The sequence below is a fragment of the Pongo abelii genome, chromosome 3, assembly GCF_028885655.2.
Source record: "Pongo abelii isolate AG06213 chromosome 3, NHGRI_mPonAbe1-v2.0_pri, whole genome shotgun sequence".
Taxonomy (NCBI): domain Eukaryota; kingdom Metazoa; phylum Chordata; class Mammalia; order Primates; family Hominidae; genus Pongo; species Pongo abelii.
This window is the reverse complement of record NC_071988.2, coordinates 143874335-143898702: the sequence shown is the minus strand read 5'-3', so window position 1 is coordinate 143898702 and position 24368 is coordinate 143874335. Positions and strand designations below refer to the sequence as shown.

The following is a 24368-nucleotide window of genomic DNA, read 5'->3' as shown; positions in this document are numbered from 1 at the left end:
ATTGCCCTGGCCAGAACTTCAAATACTATGTCGAATAGGAGTGGTGAGACAGGGCATCCTTGTCTTGTGCCAGTTTTCAAAGGGAATGCTTCCAGTTTTTGCCCATTCAGTATGATGTTGGTTGTGGGTTTGTCATAAATAGCTCTTATTATTTTGAGATATGTTCATCAATACCTAGTTTATTGATAGTTTTTTTTTTTAGCATGAAGAGCTGTTGAATTTTGTCAAAGGCCTTTCCTGCATCTATTGAGATAATCATGTGGTTTTTGTCATTGGTTCTGTTTATGCGATGGATTATGTTTATTGATTTGCATATATGTTGAACCAGCATTGCATCCCTGGATGAAGCTGACTTGATTGTGGTGGATAAGCTTTTTGATGTGCTGCTGTATTTGGTTTGCCAGTATTTTATTGAGGATTTTCACATCGATGTTCATCAGGGATATTGGCCTAAAATTTTCTTTTTTTTGTTATGTCTCTTCCTGGTTTTGGCATCAGGATGATGCTGGCCTCAAAAAATGAGTTAGGGAGGATTCCTTCTTTTTCTATTCATTGGAATAGTTTCAGAAGGAATGGTACCAGCTCCTCTTTGTACTTCTGGTAGAATTTGGCTGTGACTCCTTCTGGTCCTGGACTTGTTGGTAGGCTATTAATTATTGCCTCAATTTCAGAACCTGTTATTGGTCTATTCAGAGATTCAGCTTCTTCCTGGTTTAGTCTTGGGAGGGTGTATGTGTCCAGGAATTTATCCATTTCTTCTAGATTTTCTAGTTTATTTGCATAGAAGTGTTTATAGTATTTTCTGATGGTAGTTTTTATTTCTGTGGGATCAGTGGTGATATCCCCTTTGTCTTTTTTTATTGCATCTATTTGATTCTTCTCTCTTTTCTTCTTTATTAGTCTGACGAGCAGTCTATTTTGTTGATCTTTTCAAAAAACCAGCTCCTGGATTCATTGATTTTTTTGAAGGGATTTTTGTGTCTCTATCTCCTTCAGTTCTGCTCTGATCTTAGTTATTTCTTGTCTTCTGCTAGCTTTTGAATTTGTTTGCTCTTGCTTCTCTAGTTCTTTTAATTGTGATGTTAGGGTGTCGATTTTTTATCCTTCCTGCTTTCTCTTGTGGGCATTTAGTGCTATAAATTTCCCTCTACACACTGCTTTAAATGTGTCCCAGAGATTCTTGTATGTTGTGTCTTAGTTCTCATTGGTTTCAAAGAACATCTTTATTTCTGCCTTCATTTTGTTATGTACCCAGTAGTCATTCAGGAGCAGGTTGTTCTGTTCCATGTAGTTGTGCGGTTTTGAGTGGGCTTCTTAATCTTGAGTTCTAATTTGATTGCACTGTGGTCTGAGAGACAGTTTATTGTGATTTCTGCTTTTTCACATTTGCTGAGGAATGTTTTACTTTGAATTATGTGGTCAAATTTTAGAATAAGTGTGATGTGGTGCTGAGAAGAATGTATATTCTGTTGATTTGGGGTTTAGAGTTCTGTAGATGTCTATTAGGTCAGCTTGGTCCAGAGATGAATTCAAGTCCTGGATATCCTTGTTAACTTTCTGTCTCATTGATCTGTCTAATATTGACAGTGGTGTGTTAAAGTCTCCCACTATTATTGTGTGGGAGTCTAAGTCTCTTTGAAGGTCTTTAAGAACTTGCTTTATGAATCTGGGTGCTCCTGTATTGGGTGCATATATATTTAGGATAGTTAGCTCTTCTTGTTGCATTGATCCCTTTACCATTATGTAATGCCCTTCTTTGTCTTTTCTGATCTTTGTTGGTTTAAAGTCTGTTTTATCAGAGACTAGGATTGCAACCTCTGCTTTTTTTTGTTTTCCATTTGCTTCGTAGATCTTTCTCCATCTCCATTAGGATATGGGTCTCCTGAATACAGCACACCAGTGGGTCTTGACTCTTTATCCAATTTCCCAGTCTGTGTCTTTTAATTGGGGCATTTAGCCCATTTACATTTAAGATTAATTTTGTTATGTGTGAATTTGATCCTGTCGTTATGATGCTAGCTGGTTATTCTGCCCATTAGTTGATGCAGTTTCTTCATAGCATTGAAGGCCTTTACAATTTGGTATGTTTTTGCAGTGGCTGGTACTGGTTTTTCCTTTCCATGTTTAGTGCTTTCTTCAGGAGCTCTTGCAAGGCAAGCATGTTGGTGACAAAATTTCTCAGCATTTGCTTGTCTGTAAAGGATTTTATTTCTCCTTCACTTATAAAGCTTAGTGTGGCTGGATATGAAATTCTGGGTTGTAAATTTTTTTCTTTAAGAATGTTGAATATTGGCCCCCACTCTGTTCTGGCTTGTAGGGTTTCTGCTGAAAAATCCGCTGTTAGTCTGATGGGCTTCCCTTTGTGGGTAACCCAATATTTCTCTCTGGCTGCCCTTAACATTTTTTCCTTCATTTCAACCTTGGTGAAACTGACGATTATGTGTCTTGGGGTTGCTCTTCTCGAGGAATACCTTTGTGGTGTTCTCTGTATTTCCTGAATTTGAATGTTGGCCTGCCCTGTTAGGTTGGGGAAGTTCTCCTGGATAATATCCTGAAGAGTGTTTTCCAGCTTGGTTCCATTCTCCCCATCACTTTTAGGTATATCAATCAAATGTAGGTTTGGTCTATTCACATAGTCCTATATTTCTTGGCGGCTTTGTTCATTTCTTTTCACTCTTTTTTCTCTAATCTTGTCTTCTCCCTTTATTTCATTAATTTGATCTTCATTTACTGATATTCTTTCTTCCGCTTGACCAATTCAACTTTTGAAGCTTGTGTGTGCTTCACGAAGTTCTCGTGCTGTGTTTCTCAGCTCCATCCGGTCATTTATGTTCTTCTCTACACTGGTTATTCTAGTTAGCAATTCGTCTAACCTTTCTTCAAGGTTCTTAGCTTCCTTCCATTGGGTTAGAACATGTTCCTTTAGCTCGGAGGAGTTTGTTATTACCCACCTTCTGAAGCCTACTTCTGTCAATTTGTCAAACTCATTCTCTGTCCAGTTTTGTTCCCTTGCTGGTGAGAAGTTGTGATCCTTTGGAGGAGAAGAGGCATTCTGGGTTTTGGAATTTTCAGCCCTTCTGCGCTGGTTTCTCCCCATCTTTGTGGTTTTATCTACCTTTGTTCTTTGATGTTGTTGACCTGTGGATGGGGTTTTGGTGTGGATGTCCTTCTTGTTTGTTAGTTTTCCTTATAACAGTCAGGCCTCTCAGCTGCAGGTCTGTTAAGAGTTTGCTGGAGGTCCACCCAGACCCTGTTTGCCTGTGTATCACCAGCGGAGGCTGCAGAACAGCACATATTGCTGCCTGATCCTTCCTCTAGAACGTTCATCCTAGAGGGGCACCTGCCAGATGCCAGCCAGAGCTCTCCTGTATGAGGTGTCTGTCAGCCCCTACTGGGAGGTGTCTCCCAGTCAGGCTACACGGGGGTCAGGGACCCACTTAAGGAGGCAGTCTGTCCGTTATCAGAGCTCGAATGCTGTGCTGGGAGAACCACTACTCTCTTCAGAGCTGTCAGGCAGGGACATTTAAAGTCTGTTGAAGGTGTGCCCACAGCTGCCCCTTCCCCCGAGTGCTCTGTCCCAGGGAGATGGGGAATTTATCTATAAGTCCCTGACTGGGGCTGCTGCCTTTTGTTCAGAGATGCCCTGCCCACAGAGGTAGAATCTAGAGAGGCAGCCTTGCTGAGCTGCGGTGGGCTCCGCCCAGTTCATACTTCCTGGAGGCTTTGTTTACACTGTCGGCATAAAACTGCCTACTCGAGCCTCAGCAATGGCGGACGCCCCTCCCCCCCACCAAGCTCTAGCATCCCAGGTCGATCTCAGACTGCTATGCTAGCAGTGAGAATTTCAAGCCAATGGATCTTAGCTTGCTGGTCTCTGTTGGCATGGGACTCACTGAGCCAGGCACCAGAGGGAATCTCCTGGTCTGCTGGTTGCGAAGACTGTGGAAAAAGTGCAGTATTGGGGCAGGAGTGTACCATTCCCCCAAGTACAGTCACTCGCAGCTTCCCTTGGCTAGGAATGGGAAATCCCCTCACCCCTTGTGGTTCCCGGGTGAGGCGACTCCCCATCCTGCTTCGGCTTGCCCTCCGTGGGCTGCACCCACTGTCCATCCATTCCCAATGAGATGAACCAGGTACCTCAGTTGGAAATGCAGAAGTCACCCTCTTCTGTGTCAGTCTCGCTGGGAGCTGCAGACTGGAGCTGTTCCTATTGGGCTATGTTGCCAGAAATCCCCTAGAAATTCTTACAGCAATTGATGGAACATTTGAATCTAGTAAATCAAACCTAATAATTAAAAATTTGAGCTTTATTTTGTGTATTTTAATTTTTTCAGTTTGAATAATTGTTACTATATTTTACAAGATTATTGATTTATATCACCTTCAACTTTTTTTAAAAAAGGGTTCTTCACTATAGACAGTTTGCAAATCACAGATCTCTAGTAAGCCTAGAAGTACAATATTTGCAGATAGGAAAGCAAAATCCTTTATGTAATTTTTTTTTACATGTTATTGAAATTTTACAGGTTATCTGGATGCACCATGTGATTTACTGGAATAGAACAAGGTACATGATACTCAAAAAATAACTATAATAGACCACTTGGAAGCTTTGTAATCTAAGCGGCTGACCACGTTTTTTAATTTAGGAATAAATCTTAGAGATCATCTTTTTTTTTCATGGTTGCGTACTATGCTACTGAATGGATGTCACTTTTAATTAACCTGTCTTACACTGATGAACATTTGAATTGTTTCCAGCCATTTATTAGAAAGAATACTGCAACATTACTGCAACATACTTCCACAATACTGCACTGTTGCAGAATACTGCAAATATACATGCTTGTATAATTATTTCACACAGGGAAGTACTGTATGTATATCTAGTAAAAATTACATGCCTTTGTTATTTTGATAGCTGTTACTTAATTGTCCTTCATGGGAGTTGTACCAATTTACATTCTCATCAGTAGTGCACAGATGTGCTAGTTTTCTCATAGCTTTATCCAACAGTCATAGAAATTTTAAGTAGTTACAGATTTGTCCTTTTGCTTTTTATAACATTATCACAGTTAGTGCCAGAAATAGGGTAAGTTTATACTTGTTATTTTATATGCACCAATGTTAAGAGATTTGGGGGTGGGATTCAGAGATCAGACAGATGACAGCTATGATGGCCTAGCAGAAAGAATACAAAATTAGGACTGTTAACACTAGGGTTTTGGTTGTGTGACTAAGTTGCTGTGTGACATTAGACAGCAAATCTTAATTCCCCTACTAACATTTACTAGATCTATACCCTTGGCTAAGTACCCCAGCTCTTCTGGAGTTTTTTGTTGCTAATCTGTTAGAGATAAAACTGTCTTATCTACCTAAATGCAAGAGTCTGCACCAGAGGCTTTCTTTAGGTGTTTTCTAACTAGCTCTTCAATTCTACTGTTTACCCAATCTTTAAACTGGCCATACTGACTTGGCTAGATTTCCAGCCTGAGGTAATTATAGCTACCTTTGAGTATTATTTTAGATCTTGCCATTTTAAATTTTTTATACTTAATGTGTGTACATAATACACATATGTATGTATAACATATAACATACATTATATATAACTTCATACACACAAAAAATACAAACATGTAAGGAATATAGTATAATAATTACTTGCTGTGAATTTACCATTAGCTTAAGAAAGAACAATACCTAATATTTTTCTTAGGTGTTATTAATATACCTCTTGTGTGCCTGTCCCTAACTGCATCCTTCTTGAGCTAATTTTTTATAAACATAGTCATCTTCCTATGTTCTTAGGGGATTGGTTCCAGAACATCCGTAGATGCTCAAGTTCCTCATATAAAATTGTGTAGTATTTGAATATAACGTATGCACATTCTCCTAGATACTCTTTAAAAATCATCTGTAGATTATTTACAATACCTAATAAAATGCCTACACATCACTTCATTCATGTGGACTTAGTGTACTTGGTAAATACAAAAGTTTTGCTTTTTGGAACTTGGGTGGAATTTTTTTTTTCCTGAATATTTTCGATCTGTAGTTCATTGAATCCACAGAGGTAGAACCTATGGCCCAACTCTAATATAGGTATAAATCATCTTCTATGAAAGCATCTGATCAGCTGTGACACAGGATGGGCATCTATTAATTATAAAAAGGAGAAAAAGATTGAAAAACTACTACAGACTTAAACCATTATTGTGACTTTATTACAATAGTTAACAATATTTTAGTGGTATACAATCATATCACAATTACTCAAGCTATATACAAACAGGTATTTATATAAGTCTACATTTAAAAAAGAAAAAGCAATTAATGACCTCTCAAAAATCACATTATCAACAAGATTTTTTTCTAAAAGTTACGGCCAATCCAATAACAAAAAAATTCACAGTTATTCTGCAGACATTTTAAAGATGCAGGAATTGTATTGCACATTATATAATTATAAACCATAACAAGCAGTTATATATTTTAATCTAGTTTTTCACAAAATTTACATTATCATGCAATACTTCACTGTACACAGAATGATGGAACTAGAATAAACAGGTTAACTTACAAACTTATAATAGCCACAAATTTAGAATTATTTTAAAGTTATATTTAAAATTATTATACTAAAAATACACTCCAGTGTAATAAAACTTAATGGACACAATCATAATTTGTTCACAGATCAAATTACTTTTTTAGTGTTCTTCTTTGTCTTTGCCTTTCTTTTCCTTTTCATCCTGTAGTGCAGTACCGAGCTTTTTGATAAGAACAGACAGAACCTTGTCCAGTGGGTCCATGACTCCTCTTTGAAGCCATTTAGGAATAGTAGTCCTAGCATGATGAAAGCCCAATTTTTGAAGAATATAATCAACACCTACTGGATCAATCTTTCTTCCAGTCCAAGAAATTAATCTAAAATAAAAATTACAGTTATTATTAAGGAGTGTAATGCCCTAGAGCATGGTTCTAATGGTAGGAAAAGAACATCACTAAGCCTCTATAATATACTCAAGACAAAATATTTTCAGTAGGTACATTTGTATAAATGAGCCCATAATTCCTGGATTCACCATAATAATAGCATTCAAAAAATAATATATGTATGATTATAAGTATCTTTGACAACCTAAACACAGCAATAGTGTTTACTATATTTCATCCTGAATATTTTAGGCCTGTTATACAGTTATCTTAAACATATAAAAGGACATCTGGTTAATTTTAGTAGATTTCATAAGCATGTAGCATAATGGGAGAAAAAGGCTAAAATTTACTGAGTGCTATGTGCTAAACATGTTTGAAGGGAGAACCATTTTTTCCCTATTCTATAAGTATATACTATTCTATAGTATAAGGATAAGGAAATATCCTTATACGTGGAGAAACAGCTATTACTGAACCGCTCCTGGCCACCTTCTGCCCCTATATTGATGATTTATCCAACAGGCAAAGTTAACAGAGGAAGTAACAGTTCAGTACCCTCCTCCCTCTTGGGAGCCCTTCATTTTAATCTGTTCCTTCATACCACAGGTTTTTCAGGAGCAAGCCCCTAAACAGGTTAGCCCTAGAGTATTCTTTTTTTTTTTTTTTTTTTTTTTCTCATGTATTTATTTATTTATTTATTTTTTTTCTTTTATTGTAATTATTATTATTATTATTATTATTATACTTTAGGTTTTATGGTACATGTGCCCAATGTGCAGTAAGTTACATATGTATACATGTGCCATGCTGGTGCACTGCACCCACCAACTCGTCATCTAGCATTAGGTATATCTCCCAATGTTATCCCTCCCCCCTCCCCCCAACCCACAACAGTCCCTGAAGTGTGATGTTCCCCTTCCTGTGTCCATGAATCATGCTGCTATAAAGACACATGCACACGTATGTTTATTGCCGCATTATTCACAATAGCAAAGACTTGGAACCAACCCAAATGTCCAACAATGATAGACTGGATTAAGAAAATGTGGCACATCTACACCATGGAATACTATGCAGCCATAAGAAATGATGAGTTCATGTCCTTTGTAGGGACATGGATGAAATTGGAAATCATCATTCTCAGTAAACTATCGCAAGAACAAAAAACCAAACACCGCATATTCTCACTCATAGGTGGGAATTGAACAATGAGCCCTAGAGTATTCTATGTTGTCTGTGGCTGAGTACATACATAGAGCTGCTGATTGTACAACTCCAGCAACCCCCATCCTGCCCTTCCCCAAAGTTAAGTTCTGCATCGATGCCCTGCAGGTAGGACCAAACCCGAACTTTGTAGAAAGCTATTGTTGCCGTATATCTAAGCTACATTTCTTGTTATCAGCTTTATCCATATTAATCTCTCCCACTATTTCAATTGGTTCTGAACTCAGGGTGGGGGTTGGGGGTGGTTAGGCATTGATCTCCTCAAACTCAAATAGTTATAAGCATTTTGCATTAATTCATTTAACCAGTGTAACGATCCTACAAGGTGGGTAATACCATTTTCCAAATTTTTCATGAGTCAACTGAGACAGAGAGAACAGAGGGGTTAGGTGTTTTGGCCTAGCTCAGTCAGCTACTATGCAAAAGAGCTGGGCTTACAGCCAGAGCTCTTAAACCACGCTCTCTACCACTACACCACATTACTTAACTAGTTACTCTTGATAGTTTGCTAAAAAAAGGAATATGGTAACTATTTTTATGCTCACTTGAAACTAAATTCATTTTGTATTCAATTTAAATACATCATTATTTAAATTTGCAAATACAAAACAGATTTTACAAATAGTTTTCTGCATTAGGACCTCTGCAGTATTTTAACAGTTAATATTTCTCATGGGTGTATGCACTATTAGTACGAAAGTGTTTTGCTTATTTAGTTACAACAAATTTTACTGTATGCCAATTATTTATTAACACACAAAGTCACTACTTTCTGCCTATACAAGAGTCCTCACTGCATAATGGAGATTTTAATTTGGAATTATTTTGTGACATAAATATGTCTGAATAAAAACCTTATCTAAATAAAATGTATATCACTTTGCAGAATGTTGTGCTGGGATGTAATGGATTTTTAAAAATACTGTTATTTCAGGATTCAGACAGTTACAACAGGATTAACAAAGCAGATGAGATGAAAGGAAAAAAACAGGAAGGCTGTTAGTGTTAATCACAAACAAGGACACACAAAGCAAGTACCACTAGTTATAGAAACTATCATAAATATAACTGAAACTAAAAAATACTTTTGAAATTTTGGGATAGTGATTTAATTGGGATAATTGTAGTAGAGCATGACTCAGTAAGGGAACCTTAATCTGATAGTGTTAAATTTGAGATATTAGGCATGGTTTTATAATGCTTAGTATGCAAAGAGAGGGGCACTGTGATGCTGCAGGTTTTATTACAGTGTTATGACATATATCCAGCGAGAAATTAAAATAGTTCCTTAACAATTAAATATGACTTCTGCTGCATCTTGCCATACTAAGTAACAAAACAGTTTACAGTAGCTACCTCAAACCCTGAAAATAACATCTTGGTGAGAAGGTGAAAAACTAATGGCAACAGTGGAAGGAAAATTATTCTCATATTTTAGTAATGTCACCCATTGGACAGCTCATCAGTGCTGAGCTATTCTCAACATTTGTACTTCATTCACCTTACCTAGAAACACAAACAGAAGCAGCAAAGACAGCACACAGAAGCTACAGACATTACAGGAGACTAACTTCTGAATATATTTTTTGATAATCATATGTAACTTACATTATTCATAACTTTTTGCTCATAGTAATCCCTTAGCATATGGGTAAAATGTATGTACTCATTACTTACCTAAGAGTAGGTTCTAGATGCCATGTATTGCACATAAAATCTCTCCAGTCCACAGTAGTATAAGTGATGCTATCTTCTCTATCTTTATCCGAGGAATTGTCATCATGTATAATAATTGGACTTTTCTGTCCTGGTCGAGTAGATAAAATCCGAGGTGGAAAGATGGCTATAAGGAAAATTTAGATTAGTATGATACATTTATGTTAAATCACTATAAGAATTAGAACAGAAGAATTGGTTTCATTTCTCATTTTATCTGTGACCTGGCCAAAGCCTCATTTAATTGCATTTCTTAAAAATAATATTTTAAAATAAGCCATAAGTACCAATTATTGATATTTCTTGGAGATTAACAGTGTCAACATTAATGATAAAAAATGCTGAGATCATTGACTTGATAGCAAGCCTATGGCATTGAAATTGATAGTTGTAGGTTTCCTGAAGAATGGCTGTAGTAGGTTTTGTTTTTGTTTCTGTTTTTTTTTAACAGCTTTGAGATATAATTCACACACCATACCATTCATTAATTTAAGCTGTGTAATTCAATGGTTTTTGTATGCTAATGGCTAGTTGTATATATATTTGAACAGTAGTACTAAAGAGGTTTTTATGTAAGCAGGCTTTTCACTCTTTATTAATTGGCTATAGTAATTATATATAAAGTGTAATCTGCAACATAGGTATTAGGGTGGTGCAAAAGTAATTGCAGTTTTTGCCATTAATACTTTCATATGATCTTATTTAATGAATACAGCTTTCCTCTTAGGGCATTAGTTTCAATACACAAACTGGACGTGAAATAATTGAATAATTAGGTAATATGTGTTATATAGCTCTGGTTATAACTTGATTGGGAATGAGCCTCAAAATGAAGCCACAGTAACCCACTACATAAGAACACAGATGCCCTGTTCAGTTAAGGCCTGCTCAGTTGCTGGGTTTTTGTTTATTACTGGTGGTGGTTACAGTGCTACAATTTATTTTGATGTTCTCTAAATATGTTGATTCTAGTATAGTCTGACATGCTGTTAAGCATTTTCTCAGGTATGTTTGAGTATTTTGGCCAAAACGAAGTGCTTGTTGTTTGCAATAACTTATTTATAATTGAAATCCTCACATATATATTTTGTTATTGTAAATCCACCCCCTTTTCCCATTGAAATGTTTTATAACAGTTTATATTAAAACGGTCTTTTTGTTGTTTTTTAGAAATGCACATAGTTTGTGGCAGACCAAGACCAACACACTATTTAATAAAATGATAAATGTTTCACATCATACCCAAGAGAAACAAATTTGTCAGGTTTTCAAATATAAGTAGACTAGAACGTCACAGGTTTATCTTGAATCTGTTTTTTTCTACATTAAGTTTAAATATTAAGGCATAAAAACAAAAAGGATTACCAGTGACTGGTATCTGTTGGGGCTGTATGTGAAGATTTTATCTACTTATGTATAATATATAAGATTGCCTATTATACAGTTTCTGTCATTTTACTTGAAGTTTCTACTGAGGTCATATAGATTTCTCCCAGCCATCATTATTATTTTACTCTCTCACTGAATTTTGGGCACATCTCAATTGAATATTAATAAAAGAGCATTTCAATGTATGCTATGCTTTGTACTCTTTCAACATGGTCGTTTGATAATCTTTATTTTTAAAAATCAAGACAAATTTTACATTTTTTCCTCATGAAGAAAATGAAACAGTATTATAGTGTGACTTGAACAAATTACATTTATTCCAAGTTATTTATTAGGAAGCACATATGTGATTTTACCATTGTATATTCATAACGGTGCAATAAATATTTATTGAATGAATAAATGGCCATATATTTTGTAAGCATTCCAAATCATTACATTTCAAACTACCTCATTCTTTTAAACAGTTACGGAGTACTATAATATATTAGCTAATTCCAGATATTAGGGCTGCCATACTTTTTTTTTTTAAGACAGGATCTCACTCTGTCACCCAGGCTGGAGTGTGGTGGTGCGATTATGGCTCACAGCTCACTACAGCCTTGAACTCCCAGGCTCAAGCAATCCTCCCACCTCACAGCCTCCCGAGTAGCTGGGGACTACAGGTGTGTGCTACCACACCTGGCTAATTTTTGTATTTTTTGTAGAAATGGGGTCTCACTTTGTTGCCTAAGCTGGTCTCAAAGCCCTGGGCTCAAGCAGTCCATCCTCTTCAGCATCCCAAAGTGCTGGTATTACAGACATGAGCCACTGCCCCCAGTCACCATACATTTCTTAATGGGTAAACATTAAGTTACCAGTGTGTAAACCAATGTTAGCAAGCTCATGAACCCAAATACCATCACTGAGATTTAAATAATTTATGTATTAAAAAGAAAATGTTTTCTGCATTCCAAACATTTATCAGCTTTCTCAATTCAGTTTTCATAATTAGGTAAATAACTCATGCTTCTTTATTATATAGTCGTTTCTTTAGTCATTTCACTTTGATTTGCAGTATTTTCTCACATTTTCCTATTTTTCAAGAATCTCCTGTAAGATCTAACTGAAAATGTACATAAGATAATGTATACGGAAACACTTTGTAAAGTATAAAACACCGTTGGTGCTGTATATATAGCAAGTACTCAGAAAGTCTGATAGTCTTACTAACGCTATTTACTGATATCTTCAACTCACAGAAGGAGATATATTCCACTCATTTTCTCATTAGACCATAACAATTCATGTAAATGGCATTGACAGCTGCCATTCCTGCAGCCTAAAAGAAAAAGAGTATTCCACCCACCTTTTTCTTTTTCTTTAAGATAAGCTGACACTAAATCATGAAGAAACATGATGAGCTCAGCATCCATAGTCACACAAATGTGGTCAGTGAACTCTGTCACCACACTACATTCTACTTTTGGCTTCAGGCTGGCATCTGCAATAATATGGTAAAAGTTTTAATAAAATGAGTCATCTTCCCATTAATAAGGATTTATATAGGTCTATATAAATGCATCCACATGAAATGCAACTGTAAAGAAATGAGTAATATCTGTATGTGATTTATAGGATGATGATAGTTTGTTAAGCACTTCCCTAGTACAGATTGAGTATCCCTTATCCAATTATGCTTGGGATCAGATGTCTTTCAAATTTTGGATTCTGGAATATTTGCATTATACTTACTGGTTTTAGAACCCCAATCCAAAAATCTGAAATCCTCCAATGAGCATTTCCTGTGAGTGTCATGTCAGTGTTAAAAATATTTTGGATTTTAGGGCATTTCAGATTTTTGGATTGGGATGCTCAACCTATATATGCCATTTATTCCTCATAATAGTCCTATAAATGAAGTCCAATTATTCTTCATTTTACTGAGGAGAGAGAGGTATAAGTTGGTTAAATAATTTTCCAGAGGTCATATAGCTGATAAGAAAATAAATCAATTTTGCCTGGAAAATTAATTTCATTACATATTAATATTACAAAAAATCCATGGGAAGACAGTAGTAGTTTGAAGTGCCTTTAGAATTTTCTTATTAACTTTAAATTGTTTTTCTACATACCCTGTAATGAAGGCTCCTGTGGTTCTTGAACATGAATGGATTTAAAGTCAAGCTGCATCCTTGGTAATGCAAAGATAGTCTCTGTTTCATGGTTGTAGCTAGAACCTCCTCTGAATCCACTCAACAAACTAGAATTCTTCACAGTAGTGCTATTCTCAGTGTTGTTAGCATCAACATTACGAAGTAGATTTAGCTCTACATGCATAATGATAAAGAGAGAGTCAAATTAAAACAATAGGCATTGAGAAGCCTATATAGCTTTCAAGACAACTATAATATACAGAACTATTATTTCAAAATTTGGAAAGAATCACATTATATATCGATATAGATATACTACATATATCTATGTATACAGATATATACATATACATAGACACATGTATATCTATATATACATATGATATAGATATATATGTAGTATATCTATATCAGTATCTCACTGTTGTCAAGACCAAAGCTTTATAATGGGATTTGTATAAACCCAATACATTCTAGCTTTGGTTTCTGGGATTTTAAAATGAATATTATTCTCAACTGAATTCATGTCTGAAGTTGGAATTTCACTAAGCCCAAAGGGTTCCATAGATTGAACACTTCACTCTTAAAGGATTTGGGATTAAATAGGATCCTGGTCTTGAAATCAGATAGAAGTATTGATTTTCCCCAACATATGTGCTATGATTAAACTATAGACCTTAGTTTTATAAAGATCTGTTATAGATCTTAGAATTATAATAATTGGTATTTTTCTTCAGACAGCACTTCATTATGCTAATAGACGCTTTAGAACACTCCAGCCATAAAGATCCCCCTTCCTCCAAATCCCTGCTTGGAAGGTAAAATAGTCAACACAGGCATAATCTTCTGATTCACTTTCTTATTCTCCTTTGTTCTAGGAACATTTTTAACAGTCTCTATTCAATCCGTGAGATGGCCTATTCCATAGTAACTGTTCTCATGGGGCCTAATCATCATCTTTTCCATTTTGAAAAAAGGTCATTTTTGGCTGGGTGTGGTGGCTCATGCCTGTAATCCCAGCACTTTGGGAGGCTGAGGCGGGTGTATCACGAGGTCAGGAGTTCGAGACCAGCCTGACCAACATGGTGAAACCCTGTCTCTACTAAAAATACAAAAATTAGCCAGGCGTGGTGGCGCACGCCTGTAATCCCAGCTACTCAGGAGGCTGAGGCAGGAGAATCGCTTGAACCCAGGAAATGGAGGTTGCAGTGAGCCAAGATCGTGCCACTGCACTTCAGTCTGGGCAACAGAGCAAGACTCTGTCTCAAAAAAAAAAAAAAAAAAAAAGAAAAAAGGTGATTTTTATGTAAAACATTGAAAAGTCTCAACACCTGTCAATGTAGTCAGCTTTCCAATACACAGAGATAATTGGTAAAAGCAATACTATAAACCCAAATCCCAAAAGCACCACAAAATAAGTTATCATGACCACACTATCACAAGACTGTTGTATCTAATCAAATGAAAAAAAAACTATCAAAAGCACTTTCTTTTAAACTTACAACTTGATAGAATGATAATATTTGGTTTCATCTTGTTCTAGCTATTCGAACTTTAAGTTTGTAGTATTGCATTATTTAGTTGTGTAACAACCTCTCCAAACCTCCATTTTTTAGCATTACTAGAAAAATATTTTTCTAGAATCATTTCCTAAATATTTCCTAAAATATTTCTGAATGTAATAAACTTAATTTTATTTAAAGCCAATTTTATTTAGAATGTTTTCAATTACATCTAAAATAAGTTCAGTCCATGAGATGCCGCATTACCAGGGTGGTATTAAATAATTATTACTTGTGTCAGCCAGCAAGATTAAAATGAAAATTGTTTAAGGAAATGAAAACACCATCTCCATTTAAATTCTAAACACAGTCAACAGAATCCAAAATGGAAAAAACAAAACAAATCTCTCCAAAGACTCAAAATTTTAACCTTCATTCCTTGTAGCTGTAACATAATTGAACCATTCTTTCACACTTGCTACTCCATGGGGTGGATTTTCATGGCGACGCCTTGTTATCTTGGTTATTGTTGCCATAGGACTTTCCAAAGCACCACATGGTTTGGTAACCATAGTATTATGACCCAGATGAAAATCTAGTGTTTGTACAATATATGTAGAATGATCACTGGAGCCTACAACAAAATAAAAATATTTTTTTTAAGTAATAAACCATATTTAGATTCAAGATGATAATTGTGGTCTCAGAGCTATAAATTCAGTTGTCATAAATAGGAAGGCTATAAAAATGAAGAATAAATGAGGATAAAAACCAAATAATTCACAAATAATTCTTCTATTAGTGGTAATTGGATTTGTCCCTAATAAGATGAAGAGAGCATCAAACATCAAACATTTTTTTCCCTCATAATGTAGAAACCACCAAGTAGAAAAGTAAAGCTCAAAGGAAATGGGTTTATCACTGTAGAGATAAAAGCACAACCTTGCCTATATATTTTATAATATAGTCTTGACTGGCAAATAATTTCCTCACACTACCACTATGTTGCCTTCACTTCATGTTTTTATAAGAAAGATTACAGTAACTATTACCATGACTATGTTTAGCCACAGCAGCAGAAACTTTAATTGCCTAAGTAAGAAACATGGAGTAAGATGGCAAGTTCAGAAATTAACATGTTCCAGACATTATAAATATTGACTCATTGGCAGTGAACTCCTTAACATGTCAGATACATGATAACAAACAGAGATGGACTTCAGAAATACAATTGTCATTTATAGTCATAACAGAAGATAGAAGAAAGTAAAAGCTGGAAATGTGTCAGTTTACCATCTTCCCAGATTTTCTGAGCTTCAGTCCAAAAAGCAATATTTGGTTCTTCTAAATGAAAAAGGGCCCAAGATTTTGAACGGAAATTTGGACCATGAAAACATGCCAGTGTCATATGATTTCCATGTAAGCTCATTGATCCTCCAAATTGCATTCCATCTTCTGGTAATGGAATCTGAAATAAGGATATGTGGCATCCTGATACCACCTTCAGTACTCCAGGCCAGTGTCGATGATGTGCTGCATCAAGTACTGCAAGAAAACCAAAAAACACATATCCTGAAGTGCCTAATGAGTACCCTTGAATAGGGTAGAGTGAGGCAGCAAGTGGCTACTTTCTACAGTCTCAGGTGAGGGATGAAAACAGTGTCCAGTGCCTGTTTAACATTAAGCAATAGCTAATGAAGAGACATTCTAGGAAAAGACGCTGCATGAGGATGGATATAGCTAAGGAAAGTAGTAACTTGCTAAAAATAATTAAAACTAATATGTCTGAGGCTGGGTGCAGTGGCTCACGCCTGTAATCCCAGCACTTTTGGAAGCTGTAGCGGGTGGATCACTTGAGGTCAGGAGTTCGAGACCAGCCTGGCCAACATGGTGAAACCCTGTCTCTACTAAAAATACCAAAATTAGCTGGGTGTGGTGGAGCATGCCTGTAGTTCCAGCTACTTGGGAGGCTGAGGCACGAGAATTGCTTGAACCCAGGAGGCGGAGGTTGTAGTGAGCTGAGATTGTGCCACTGCACTCCAGCCTGGATGACAGAGTGAGAACCTGTCTCCAAAAAAAAAAAAAAAGAAAAACCAAAACCTAATATGTTTGTAATGATTAATGAGTTACAAAGTACTTGCATGAAATTTTATGTAATTCTCATAATAACTTTGTAAACTAGATAGTTCATCTTGACTGATTTCAAGTGAAGAAGCAGAAGAACAAAGAGGTTAAGTGAACCAGTAACTGGAAGACCTAGAAATCAAATGCAGACCCCCTTATTTTAAGTACTGCTTTTAAACTCATATTCCTTTGCTACTCAAAGGTCAGAGGGCCAGCAGAATCAGCATTGCCTGGGAGCTTGTGAGAAATGCCGACTCTTAAAGTCCACCTGTACCTACTATATCAAAATCTATATTTTAATAACATCTCCAGGGGTTTCAGATGCATGTTAAGTTTGAGAAGCACTAATCAAACATACAAGGTATATTTTCCATTTATTCCAATAATGTTCCTTTTGGCTGTTTTCCATACCTCTCACCCATAATCCAACGAAAGATCATGAACTGTATTCAGCTAGTATGTTTTCCTTTAAACAATTCCCTAAGCCTTTATGTTTGTTTTTTGAGACGAGGAGTTTTTTTGAAGAATCCAGGCCAGGCATTTTGCAGAACATCCCTCAATTTTTATATGCCTAATATAAATTCTAGTTTAAAGGAAATACATGGACTAGAGGAAAAACATAAATGACACCACAAGGAAGTAACTGAAAAAGATCTAGAAGGTAGGGAATTCTTTAGGACAGTTGGCTACATCTCTTCAACAAGTCAGTTCATATAAAAAATGAACTGTGCTACATTAAAAGAAGGCAAAGGAACATAACCATATTTAACCTGTGATCTTGGATTGGATAAACTGGTTTGGACAAAACCATTATAGAGGACATTTTTAGATCAATCATGGAAATTTGAATGTGTTTTGAAAGCTAAAGGAGATAATTAGCAAAATCAAAGTTGGAGATTGTTGACCTACAAAATGGTATGAATTTTGATATTTTTTAAAAATGTATGCATATATACAGATACACAGAAAAATATCTGGAGGTATATGCTCTAAGGTATTCACAGTGATTTCTGAGTGGAATGTGATGGTTTTATTTTTTGCTTCTCTTATGTTTTCTAGTTTTTTTCAATGTACACGTATTACTTCTGTGATAATAAAGTTATTAAAAAGTTATCCTCATTCTGACTGTTTCTCACCACTTACACCTCTATCATCCTAGTGAAAGCCACCATTTCTTGCCTGGACTCTTGCAATGGCTTCCTTACAATAATGATGTAACTACGTATGTAACAATGATAATGGTAATTATTGTAATGGTTCCCTTCCATTCTTAACTGCCTATAGTCTGTTCTTCACACAGTAGCCACAGTGAGCTTTAAAAGGGAGTATTTTTTGAAAAGATAAATCAGATATCAAATCTGTTTAAAACTCTCTGATAGCTAACCATCATATTAAAAATCTTACCTGTAGTATACCTCTGTGAATTCATGTCCGGCATTTTCGTCCTTGCTCATTTCTGTTCCAGCCACAGTGGCAACCTTAATGATCCTCAAGCCAAGTTTGTTCCTGCTAGGGGAACTGTGGACTCAGTATCCCCCTATGCCTGGAACTCTCTTCCCCCACATCTTAGTCTTGTTCTTTCATTCACATTTCCACTAAAATGTCACTTCAGAAAAGGCCTAAATGATCACCCTTTCTAAAATAGCTATCCTCACATTTAATCATTCTCTATATTCTTCCCCTGTTTTGTTCTTTTGCTTGGCACTTCTCTCTTACTGAAATTATCTTATATATTTAGTTAGTAAATTTATTATGGTCTTTCTCTCCTATTAGAATCTAAGCTTCATGAGGGTAGTGATTCTGTCCACCACTAGATCTCCTGTGCCTAGAATAGTGCCTAAGCACATGGTTGTAGCTTAATAAATATTTGCCAATTGAATTACTAAGTGAAAATAATGACCTGCTTATCACCTAATAAATACAAATTCAGATATTCTGACTCCATAGACATTCTAAACCAGAACATGATACTCTCATAAACACTATTCAAGAGCGTGGGAGTGGGTATGGATGCAGATGCACTGCAGCAGGGGAAGAGATAACAAATGATGTCTTCCTAAATGATGGCCTCTAATTCCATTGGCAGGTAGAAATTCTGCTCCTTTGCTAACTGAGTGGGATAAAGAGCCTGGGGCTATTTTCTAAGTAGGGCATACAGATTATTATTATTTTAAATTAAGAATGTAACATATTTAGTGAAAGATAAAGCATATATAAAAGCTTACTTCTAATTCTTACATTGTTCTTGTGAACTTTTTTCTAGGTTGCTAGTCATTGTCTTTGGCGGAAGGTAAGGAACTGGTCCCCAGGTAGACAGAGCTCGTTTGCTGGTATCAAATTGTTGTGTGAAAAATTCCTGGAGCTTCATTCCTATTTTTATCAGATCTGGTGTGGTTGATCTTGATATCATTACTTGGAAAATATCCCACTTCAAATCTCCATGGACGAAAATCTCACTAGAGCATAAAACAAAATCTTTGTCATACGTCTTACGGAAGATACTCAAAAAGTACAAGAAACATTTTCTTCCCCCGCCCAGCTTTTTAATTTGTATTAATTGCATAATAAATAAGAGTTTTGTAAGAAAAATTGCTGTTTTCTCACCAGATGATAGACAATATGTTGAGAACAGTCACGGTAAGTGTCCAAAAAGTAATCCTTAATAAATACCTTTTATCAGTTATGCTTGAATCCAATGTATTATACAAGTTTACTTTCCATTCATCCTGAAGCTTAAGATCAGCATTACTGAAGATGCCCATGAGGATACTTGAGCCCATGTAATCAACACGGGCTTCAGTAGAACCCATAGTAATCTGAATTTTGTGACTGGGTTGCTGATTTGGATGTTCAGAAATATGAGCTAAAATAGAAACAATAATTAATTTTGACAGACATGTCCATGGGAAAAACTCATGAGAATTTCCAAAAGCGTTTTTTTTTGATATATATATCTTAAGGATATGTTAGGTCAGTTGTAAAATTTCAACATACCAACCATCTCCAAAGCATTGACATCTATGGTCCCTCCAACTACTCCTCCTTTAGAATCTAATTGTGATCTTCCCAGACCAACAGACATGCTGATCTCTCGATCACGATTACTTCCTACTGACAGACGGCCCTGGCTCTTCAAACCACTAGTTGTCCAACTAAAAAATGAAAAAAAGGTTATTAGATATATAGCTTCCAGTGTCATGAATTAAAACAGGATTTAAATTAAAAAGGAGTTAGATTATTTAAAAGGTCAAGTTTGACAATGAAACAACATACTTTATATAAAAACTGTGTGGTAAATATTTGAATATTAACATTGATAATGAAGCTTTACTCCTAGCTAGAAAAGCTAGAAAATTACCCTGTTCTCCTTATAATTGATTCTGTTTTTATAGAACATATATTTCACGATGTTTTATATTGCAGTATCCTTAGAATTAAGCCATTTTCAGGATAAAACATTTTATATCATTTATCTACTATCTTTTTCAAATATTTAGCATTCAAAAAAGGTTCTGAATATCTTTACTACAGTAGAAGAAAAATTACAAAAATGATTAAATACATTTCCTTTGTATCTGAATAGCTTACGTTGTATTTCCCATTACATTACTCATATTCATTTGAACGTTTAATTGCTTCAAGTTGATAGCAAACACGACAAGTGTTTCCCATGGGGTCCCTTGTTGGCTTGCTGCTTTGTTTGATTTGTTAAAAGGAGTTGATGTTTTTGAAAGTGAATCTAAAAATAGAAAAATCAAATACATGTTCATTCATGTAAATGCCAAGCTAGTTACAAAGCAAAAACTATTTTTATTGCTATAATCCAAAAAGTAAAAATATAATATTCTTGTATTAGAATCTAATGTTTAATAGTTATCCTATTGCCTCTAAAATAATAGTTACCATTTACTAAATGTTTATAAGTGCTGGCAGCTTTACCTCTTGAAAGCTCATAAAATTATGTATGGCCTCCATTTTATATGAGGAAATTCTGGTGTGCATGGAATATAGCAGCACAGATCATGCATCACCCTAGGATTTTGTTTAACAAAGAAGAAAATCATAAGGTGCTGTTGCCAAATACAGGACTCAAAGGCAGAAACCATTCTGAAATGCAGATGCTGGTTGGGGTGCCTGTCTTTTGTGTTCTTATGGACTTAGTATATATCTTGAATCCTGCATTTGCTCATTATATTTTAATCTTTTGATGAGAACTACATCATTCATTTTTATACAATCAGGCACAAGTACGAGGCCAAGACCATATGGAGCACACAAACAATATACTAATTCCTCTCCCCTTATCCATTTGTAAAGTTACTGGCCATCTAGCTGTCTTGATGGCAATACTTTGAAATGTTTGTTTTGTTGTTTTTACTGTGTTGGGGATTTTTTTTTTTTTTTTGACGTGTCATAAAAACCTCAAGAATATATTTTCCTATAGTTAGGGCTGAAATCTGAGAGTAACTAAGATTTTATCCTGAGAACACTGTAGGGCTACTGATTACAAAAGGAGCAGTGTTACCTCTTCGAGGAACTGAAGAATCAGATACACTCCTTGATCTTATGGAAGCTGGGGATTTTAGGCTCTGTCCTACTGTCCCTGGTGACATGGTGCTGTTTGTCATATGCTCATTGAACACATTAGGTGACTGAGGCATGTGGGTGAAGGAGGCTGACTGACTTGGCTGCTCCCAGGTCTTGCAGTAAGCTTTTCTTGATGATTCAGGGGAAAGGTGTTGGCTTACCCCTTCAATGGAATCAGGTGTCCCTGGGCCAGATGCTAGTAGAAAACAAACAAAACAAACAAAAAATCCAAAGTAACAGGGTAAAATCCCTATGTTATAAAATAATTTCACCCATCCATCATTTCTAATCACATTACATATTCCTTCTAGTTCTCTATTTAGCAGCTGTACAGCAATTTACAGTTTGCAAAGAACATGCCAGTGTTTTGTTTAAACTCCATGAAAAGAGCAAAACAGGACCTCTGGTCCCAGTTTACAGGTGAGGGAATACACTCAGACTTAGGGTTTCTCACATTTACCTCTGTATGTAACTGACTCTACTTTCCATTTCCAAAAATCTCTTGATTTCATTACCTACAACAATATCTAAATCCAGCAGACAAATGCAGGCAAGATAGTAACATGTCCCCAGCATCTTCTATTTCCCATGCTTCGCTAACCATGATTAACTTGGACATTTAAAAGGATTACAGAGTAATCATTATAGAATAAATGTACTAACAAATTAATTTATAAATTTACTAATTTGTTAGGATAGTTATAGAATAAACTATATTTATTCAGCCAGAATGTAATCTCAAAGAAGACAAAACTTTTTGTCTTTTTGGTTCTCTAATATATCCTCAGTGCTAATATATCCCTTGTGGTTGGCATATTAGAGGGGCCCAATGGACATTTCTTGAATGACTGAACGCATCACATGGTACACCCTGCCAAGTAAGATCACGTTTGTGTTATCAATTGTAGGTCTTGCTGCTACAGTAACCAAAATTAAAATTACATAACAAGCTTACTTGGCAAATTTATAGTTTGGTCTCCAAGGAATAGACGTCTTGCAATACTTCTTCTATACCATGCTCTTGGAAATGCCAGAATTTCACTGAGTCGGCGCATATCATATTTAAAGGAGGCAGACCCTATATCACAAACAGCTGATACATAAATAACCTTTGTTAGTACAGATTTCTAAAACCTTTAATGTTTTCACATGGTAGGTATAAGACAGGGTTATTACACAGCTGAATTATACTTAAGTTACATATTATGATTAGTAAGTGTTACATTCTTCCACAAATTACAAAAACAGCACATTCTAACACTGTTAGTACCATTTCCCTTTTTTGAGGTGATGGCAAGTTGGAATTCTATTATCACTTTATCATGAAATCCTCAGAGAAGTTCTAAAGATCAGTCTGATAGCCAGCTTTCAATTTTAACACAACAGTCTTTTCTATTATGGAAAATGAATCATCAGGATGAGCTGGTATACAAATTTTCTCAAAAGGAATTGTAAACCAAATAGCTGTGTGGCAGGGACTATTTTCCTATCAGACTAATAGCAGTGACTTTAGACAAAAAACATTTTGATGACCTTCTTCCGGAGTTCTGCTCTGGAGCATTCATCTACTCCTGTTGTATGTGCTCTTCTATTCTTCTACCATAGTTTCTATAGGGTTTACATGCCAATGACTCCCACAGCTAAAATTTCTGTTTTTGTCTGAGCCCATACCTACATAGCGATACCCACTAAGTCAGTTGTCTACCAGAACCTTCCACCTAAATGTCCTATAGACATTTCCTTCTTTATTTTCTAAGTTAATGGCTTCACTGCTCCTTCAGTCATCTAAGCTAAAAGTTTGAGGCATTCTTGTCTCCTCTGTTGCCCCTAATACAACTTATACTTAAGTTTATGGATTCTCTTCTATCTCTCTTGAACCCACTCCTCATTGCCTTTTCTCCTTTTTTTACTGCCACAGTTCATGCTCTCATCTACTATTGCATGGTCTACTTCAGCAGCCTCCTCAAGCATCTTTTCTTTCCTGTCTTTCAGACTACCATCAACTCTCTTTCTAAAACACCATTCTGAAGAATCACCCCATTTCTTAACTTCTAATGGCTTCTCACTGCTGAAATAATCAGAACCCAATTCTTTAGCATGGCATATGATATGAGTCCCTCCACAATCAGGTCCTATTTTATCAGCTTTACCTCTAGCCTCTCTATTTCTGGCTCCATCCACTTAAACCAATTAAATGTTCCAACATTTAATTGGCTCCAACCAATTAAATGTTCACTTATACCCTGTGCTTCAGCCACAGCAAATCAAAGTATGATCCAGAAGCATACATTTTGATGCTTCTGTGCCATTGAATACCATGTTGCTACCTCCAAGAATATTCCTACTCATTTTTCAAAATGTGGGCCAAATAACATTTCCTATGTGAAGCCTTTTCTGATTTCTCATACAAGACAGAATTTATTGTTTCCTTCTCTTTGTAGAAAGCTCCATTATAGCATTTATTATCCTGGACTCATTTATTTGTCTACACATAAGACCTTGTCTTATTCATGCCTGCTCCCCTCAATCACCTAGCAATCTCAGGTAAAAGTTTACCCTAAAACACAGGCTTAATATATATTTTCAGGATATTGGGTTAAGTGAACATACCACATTTATTTGATTCATAATTATGAAAGTTTTTACTCAGTATTCTGGATTCTTCAGAATGTCTATTTGCATTTAATTTTAAACACTCAAATCACAATGTAAAGGAAATGATTTGCCCATAGTTATATAGCTGTTTATA

At 35.7% G+C, this 24368-nt stretch overlaps 1 protein-coding gene across 32 annotated transcripts in view; it reads right to left on the bottom strand.

Annotated features, from left to right (window-relative positions):
* Window positions 1–6205: 6205 nt before the first annotated feature.
* The window catches only part of BLTP1 (bridge-like lipid transfer protein family member 1), a 212512-nt gene continuing 194349 nt past the window's right edge, over window positions 6206–24368 (bottom strand). For all 32 annotated transcript variants that reach the window (XM_063723629.1, XM_063723632.1, XM_054554440.2 and 29 more), the window contains 12 exons: window positions 22575–22712; window positions 21558–21815; window positions 20621–20771; window positions 20027–20184; window positions 19703–19895; window positions 19271–19488; window positions 16202–16453; window positions 15339–15542; window positions 13386–13580; window positions 12620–12754; window positions 9844–10009; window positions 6206–6930 (listed from right to left, as the gene is read on the bottom strand). In XM_063723629.1, coding sequence (XP_063579699.1) covers window positions 6714–6930; window positions 9844–10009; window positions 12620–12754; window positions 13386–13580; window positions 15339–15542; window positions 16202–16453; window positions 19271–19488; window positions 19703–19895; window positions 20027–20184; window positions 20621–20771; window positions 21558–21815; window positions 22575–22712 — 2285 coding nt within the window. In that variant the 3' untranslated portion in view covers window positions 6206–6713. The remainder of the gene's footprint in view (window positions 6931–9843; window positions 10010–12619; window positions 12755–13385; window positions 13581–15338; window positions 15543–16201; window positions 16454–19270; window positions 19489–19702; window positions 19896–20026; window positions 20185–20620; window positions 20772–21557; window positions 21816–22574; window positions 22713–24368) is intronic.